The 7,120-nt window shown below is 37.9% G+C and overlaps 1 protein-coding gene across 1 annotated transcript in view; it reads right to left on the bottom strand.

The window, feature by feature from the left end:
* Positions 1-231: 231 nt before the first annotated feature.
* taf3 (TAF3 RNA polymerase II, TATA box binding protein (TBP)-associated facto) overlaps positions 232-7,120 on the bottom strand; it is a 49,044-nt gene continuing 42,155 nt past the window's right edge. Inside the window, exons 4-7 of the mRNA XM_058773090.1 lie at positions 4,283-4,362; positions 1,873-2,128; positions 1,561-1,667; positions 232-817 (exon numbers count right to left, since the gene is read on the bottom strand). Of these exons, the coding sequence (XP_058629073.1) occupies positions 703-817; positions 1,561-1,667; positions 1,873-2,128; positions 4,283-4,362 (558 nt within the window). The 3' untranslated portion in view covers positions 232-702. The remainder of the gene's footprint in view (positions 818-1,560; positions 1,668-1,872; positions 2,129-4,282; positions 4,363-7,120) is intronic.

Here is a 7,120-nt window from a genome sequence, read left to right as displayed (position 1 = left end):
AGAGATCATATGAGAGAAATGCCTTATTCAATCCAAAAATCAAAACAAACCAACTGAATAAAGCGTACAGAGATATCACTTAACTCAAATAATAAAATATATTTATAATTTTGGCTCATGAAACTCGTGCATTCACAATCATTGATTTAGCATTTTTTCAGTTTTTTTTTTTTTAAGAATCTGAGTGAGTAGTCTATCTGTACCCAAACAAACGACAAGTAAACAAAACAATAAGATGTGAAAAAGCAACTTTTAATTAAATCCATAGTAAAATGAAAATGCACCTCCAGTCAAAATCAATCAGAAGAACGATATTAAAAGGCAGATTATAGTACAGAATGCTTTTTCTCATGGGTGATGTAGATTTGATGAATCAGCACATACATGGAACAACCTTTAATGAGGGCAAACTGAGAGGTTCATTTCAACACATCTACTGAACAATCATGAGCTCGATACAAAGATCATATAGACATACTATACGATTCTCCACATAAAAAAGTAACATATACACATTTGAAATTTTCATTTTAAAAAATACATTATGATACTGGACACTGAGTTAAGTTAACCAAGTTAAAAGAAGGGCTGGGTGGGGAAAAAAAGAAAACAAAAAACAAAAACAAATGAGGCGAAATAGAGTTGGAAATGAATTAAGGCGAAAACAGATGAAGACGGAGACGAGAGAAAAAGAAATGTGGGTCAGTGCGCTTTGCGTTTCCTTTTTTTTGTCTTCTTGTCTTTTTTCTTGCCAGCGCATTTCACACAGTACCACGACTGGTCCTCTGGAGGGGCGGCTACAAGACCCACACAGGGCCTGAAAGAGACAGAAAGAGAGATAGATGAGTCTCAGTTACAAGATAAACCGGAATGATATCGATCGGTATGATGAACTACACAACTTATGTGCCAAGTTTCTATTTTTTATTTAATTCTACATAAATTCAAAAATGGAGAAGGCATGTCTTTTATATATAAAAATTGTTGATCGTTCTCACCATCAAAATATCTCCTTTTATCTTGAAAGAGACACAATTTGTTCTGTGTGCGTTTGTGTATTTTTGATCTTTAAGCAAAGCGCATGAAAAAGATGATTCCCAAAAAGCTTTACAGTACTGCCAGGTAATCTAGGCTCAGTTTGGGCTTTTTTGATTGGCACTTCCTCTTATTCACTTTGTTTGAGGTGTGTGTGGCTCTTAAAATTACATGAAAGAGAATTAGTGTAAAATATAGAAGCCTTGTAACTTTAATTATAACCAAAACACATTTTGCATTTTGTGTTTGTATGTCAAAAAAAAAAAGGTCTCATGCACCACTTAAGATGAATAAAGACACAACTGTGTGACTTCACCTGAAGAAAATCAAACCTGAGACAACTTCCATTGCAGATAACGTTTTAGTCGAACCTGCGTTCTGATTCCTCAGAAAATGTCACATTACAGGGAAAAAAAAACAACCAAACAAACAACAAACAAAAACATGTTTGGCGTTGACTGCTGGAGAGAGGGATAAAAATAGTGATTATTATCTAATGTAAGAGAAGCTGAAAAAGGTTTTTACCAGTGATACCAGTCGTCACACTCGTCGCATCCGATCATGGGACTGCCGTCATCAGGTTTATTACATCCTGGACAAATCCAGATCTGATTTCCCCATTCATCCCGAATCTGTGATGAACAAACACGAGAATCAATCAAACAAATCAAACCAACTTAACACTTGTGGCACTGGTTGAAAAGAGAAGTAAAAGCAAGTGCTATACTATTAAATACGTCACATCCTATATCATTTCGAGTCTGAGGTCCCACTAATATACTGTATATTTGCTTGACTGTAAATTTATTCATTTGTGTGTGTATATGTGAGACTCACCACGTATGCACTGACGGTCTCTGTGACAACGCTGCATCCCCGTGCTTTGGCCTGGCTGGGTGGCGGCTGAATGGGGGCGGCTGGGGGTGGAGGGGGCAGGACAGGAGGAGGGCGGGGTGGAGGTGCTACAGGAGCCGGGGCAGGTGGAGGGGGAGCAGGAGGGGAACGCATCCGTGCTGCTGGACTGGCCCTGACCACTGGGGTCCGTGGTGGTGGAGGGGTGGGTTCTGAATCTGGGACCACCTTACTGATCACACTGGTGAAGAAAGAGAGAGAAACAGAAATTTAATTTATGTCATTGAATGAATAGTTTATTGTACTACTGTTTGTTTTAATTAAGGTCAAACTTTATTGTGCATTGTCTAATTCTCACTATTAACTAACTATTAACTACGACTTAATATGACTATTAATACTCTTAATATGCTGCTTATTAATAGTAAGGTAGTTGTAAAGTTTAGATATGGAATATAATTAAGGGATCTAAAATATGATCATACAGAATTAGGCATTAATATGTTCTTTATAAGTACTAACAAACAGCCAATTTGGTAGTAACATGCATGCTAGTTAATAGCGAGAATTGGTTTTTAAAATAAAGTTTTACTGTTGTTTTTTTGTTTTTGTTTCCCCTCACATTTTCGTACATTTGTTGTATGTGCATTTATGCAAAAACTGGTATTGTAATTATGGTAACACTTTAGAATAGGGAACACTTATTCACCATTAACTACGACTTTTCCCTCAATAAATTCCTTATTTGCCGCTAGTAAGGTAGCTGTTAAGTTTAGGTATTGGGTAGGTATTGAGGCATTAATATGTGCTTAATTAATACTAATAAATGGCTAATATTCTAGTAATATGCATGCTAAAATAAACTGTTACCGTAATTATTTTTGTTACTGATTTTGTAAAAAAAAGAAAAGAAAAAAAAAAGGTTATATCATGCAATATCATTTTATTATGGCTAAAAACCATTATAATGGCCAGTATTATATATAATATATCAAAACATTATGAATATGTAAGTATTTCTATGTATTGTTTAGAAAAAAAAAAGTTCACACCAAATCTCTAAAATAATATGAGTAAACAACATACATTTTATCTATTTTTTGATGCTATACTTTTGCCTGTTTGAGTGCTTTTGTCTGAATATTGTACACAATAAACAGTTCTTATATTATCTGCTTTCAATGTCAGCTGATATTTTCACCAATATATTGAGGATCCTTAATAATTATAATCTGGCAATAGAGAAGAACTGTTCGTCTTTTAAATGCTGTCAGACAAACTGATTAAACCCTGCTGTTGCCGAGTAACAGGTTGATTGACAGGCTCGGAGAGAGTGGACAGCGGCGCTTGCTGTGGTATTGACCCTGAGAAGGGCGTGTCAAACGGTCAGCTCCGATTACACACACAGACACTCATTATTTATGCTTCATCTGACTGACACACACACACACACACACCACAACCATGCACAGGGCTCCCTCTCGGGGTAAGGACGGTGTGGGGTATGCCCTGTCCAGGATGTGACCTCACAACCTTTCAGAGATCAAAAGGTCACCCGTGCCAATGTTTCCACGTGCATCAAAGGACCTTCTGTGGAGATCTCGCAAAAATGTACACTTTATCGATCACTATTTTTGGTTATAGTTGATATAAATACTCTTTTATCTTTTACTTTCATCACTGATACACTGTGCATCCCTAATGTCTTTCAAGCTAAAATAAAAGTTAAACATAAACAACATCTAAAGCTTTGTGCTTACGTAAACGAAACAAAACACAAAGACAGACATAAAAACACATTTTCCTCTTGAAAGCACTGCTGATTGTGTTTTTCTACACACCAGACTACAGGTGCAAGAAAAGAGCACAACACAGGCAACATCAGAGGCACAACACACACGCTCAGGCTGAGAATAAAGGCCTTCCTGTACAAACAGACACACACACAGACGTAAACACTAATGTTTCCTGTCCTGCATGCAGGTGGAACTGAAGAGGTGAGGAAGAAATTCAAAAGCACAGTCAAAACACTGCAGACGCTGTACTTTCTGAGTCTAAATCACACTGGCCATTAAAGCAACATCAGTCACATGTAGACATTCAGGAATCAGTAATCGCCTTACCTGTAGTATGGCGCTGTGTGTGTGTGAGGGGGTTAAGTGGTGTGAACACTGGCGCTATTGATAGGAGTGTGCAGGAGGGGGCCATGATGTGGGGTGTGTGTGTGTGTGTGTGTGTTTGCCCCCCTCAAAGACCTCATGGGCCGTCTGGGACTGGTCACAAGACCCAAAGCCTGAAACTCACACCTGTACACAGACTCAGAGACTCTGACCACACAGAGAGCTGCTTGATACTCTCAACCCTTCGTGTGTGTATGTGTGTGTGAAGTACTTACATCTTGTCTTGTCCAGCACCCACTCTGAGGGTCAGTCGGGGTATGACAGGAGACGGTGGGACAGCAGGAAGAATATCAGCCTAAACAGAGAGAAATAATTTGTAATATATATATATAAACTCAGGTCAGGTCATCATTGAATTATTAGCTATGTGGCCAAAAATATTACCACAATAATTTTTTCTAATCATTTGACATTGACATTTGTCAGAATATTTATTGCACAAAGGAAAGGAAATTCCACATTAGACCTTGAGAATTTAAACATAACACAGAGTAAGCCACCTTTTAATTTAAGAACCCATTTTATTTTTTCCCCAAAATCTTTTGTTCTTTTTGATTCTGGATTTTGATTTAATCCAAAATGATCGTAAAAATGCTACCAAATGAAATGTATCATTTATAAATTGGTGACAATTTAACAAATCTTCTAAAATGTAATCAATATTAATAATAAAAAAAAAAACAAGAAAAAGAATATTACAGATATCTTTTTTTTTGTATTTTGATTTAATAGATATTTATCATAAAAATGCTATCAAATATAACTGAATACTAAATTTAATCCATACAGCAATTCATTTAAAAAAAAGATTACTATAGATATATTTTATTTTTATTATTTATTATAAATATCAACATTAATTTATCACCCAACCCTATTTAAGGTTTCTTTGATGCTGTAGTCTGTTAAATAGGGATTCACTGATGTTATACAAATGACCAATAATTATCTCATGATAACCAATATACCAGTCAAATGTAATCAATCCATTCTGTTTTGCCTGTTTTTTGTTTTTTTTAATTCCTATTAAAGCTGTGCATGGACATTTGACATGCTTCTTGGCAAAATCAGGCAACAACACAATGTACAGTAAAAAAAGAACAGGAAAAATGAATCAATATGCATCAATATCGGGTTTTAAAAGAATAAACTACAATAAAAGAAAAATACAAAAAAAGAAATTCAAAATATTGGCCTGATGGATACATAACTCTAAAAGCGGCAAATTTCACACAGGTTACATGCAGTGGTCACTCCTCTTCTGAGGGCTTTATCCTGTTCTAACCAGATATGGTTACAGGAATGACAATGCTTTTTAAAGCTAAATTCAGTACTAAAAAAAAATTCAGGTAGTGACAACAGAATTTTCACTGAATCCAAAGAATGTGTAAAGAACTAAACAACTAATCACGTGCATAAAACATGGCATCTCAGTTGACAACAGTTTCCTGAAAACCAAACAGGTTAAAATGTTGGTATACATGTTTTTTTCACAGCTGCAAATCACCAAGTCAGTTATCACCCAAGTTATCAACCATCACAGGTTTGGGGAAGGATCAATCCGGTATTCCTCATACACATGGAATGACTACAAGGAAAGCAGGATTGCTTTTTCAAAAACTTGCAGTGACGACATAATTGTGAGTCAGATATTAAACTACAAATCAGGTACTAATGTGGACAAGACCAAACGGCTTCACCTCAGACTTAGCACGGCAGATGGACAACATAGTGTCCTGCTAATCCAGTTTAGCTAGCACCAGGGTCAGTGCTCCTGAAAAGCCCTTTATGTACACACACCTCTGATGCTGGCAGTAGTCTGTCCTGTCTGAGGCCATGGAGGCGGGGAGGAACGGAGAGAGGGGTACGAACAGACCCCAGAACAGAGATAAAAACAGCAGAATGGGATGATGAACAGAACAAAGCGCATGAGAGATGGAGGAGATGATAGCGTTGGGACGGATAACGCGGCGTTGGCGGAGGAGACCGGTGTAGAGTGTGTCTCGGGGGTTTTTCCGAGGCTTAACGAGAGCGAGGTGCTCTTTGTGCATTTGTGTTGGGGAGAACCCCTGCCGCTGTGGTGCTTTTGTCCGCCCAGATCCCCCATAATGCCGCTGCACTAATTGTTTAACACAGAAACATGTCTTTTCTCTCTTTAATGTTTTTGTTTTTATTGTTGCGCCGCGCATTCATTACAAAACCTTTGTGGATTTGGAGACTCCTCCCTGTGTCTCGTTCACTCTCTCTGTCTGCCACCCCATCCTCTCTCTTTCTCTCTGTTTTTCACGTCCTTTCTTCTATGGAAAGAGGGGAACGTAAGTATCAGCAGAATTGAGAGGATGGCTGGCAGGTTGCATCATTTGGAGAGAATAGGAGCGTGAGAAGCCATGTTAGCCGCTGCATTAGCATATATGCATGAACAAACCAGGCGAGTGGCGCCAAAAAAAACAAAAAAATGTCTGGAGGTATGCCTACGCTCGCAATTCTCCTTCTCCGATTCGCTTTCAGATCCGATCGACCCAAACGGATGGCTTTTATGAAGCATTATAACCATGACTATCACACGTCTCTTCTAGCGATACGTGCTTGGGAAAGCACCCCGATTACTCCTATATACGGGTTACACTATACTGGGACTATAACAAGGGCTGCAACTCTAAACTGCCATAAAAGATTTATCAGCAGTTTGTACTTCAGTTGATTAGAGGAGCTCTTGAGTTAACGCTGGACTCGGCACAATGCATTTTAGACTGCCGTGTTAATCTATGGAAAACTCCTCTGAGAGAAACGGGCAAAACAAACTTGTTTCACCTGGTACCGGTGTTTTCTGCTCAACTATTCAACAGTGGCACTGCTTAATCTGCTGCACCGCGGCAAAATAAATTATATTTTCTCTGAGATGTGACTTTGCAGTCTGAATTGAATGTGATGAAATGAAGAGTTGGTAGTACAAAATAATACAAAGACAATAAACAGATTCTAAAAATTGGTTTTGCTTCAGGACCCAGATTTTACTTTGGACTCAAATGGTGTCCCAACACAGTAACTAAACT

This window comes from Onychostoma macrolepis, chromosome 04, assembly GCF_012432095.1.
Source record: "Onychostoma macrolepis isolate SWU-2019 chromosome 04, ASM1243209v1, whole genome shotgun sequence".
Classification (NCBI taxonomy): Eukaryota; Metazoa; Chordata; class Actinopteri; order Cypriniformes; family Cyprinidae; genus Onychostoma; species Onychostoma macrolepis.
Note: the sequence above shows the minus strand (reverse complement) of the source record. Positions and strands in the feature narration are given on the sequence as shown.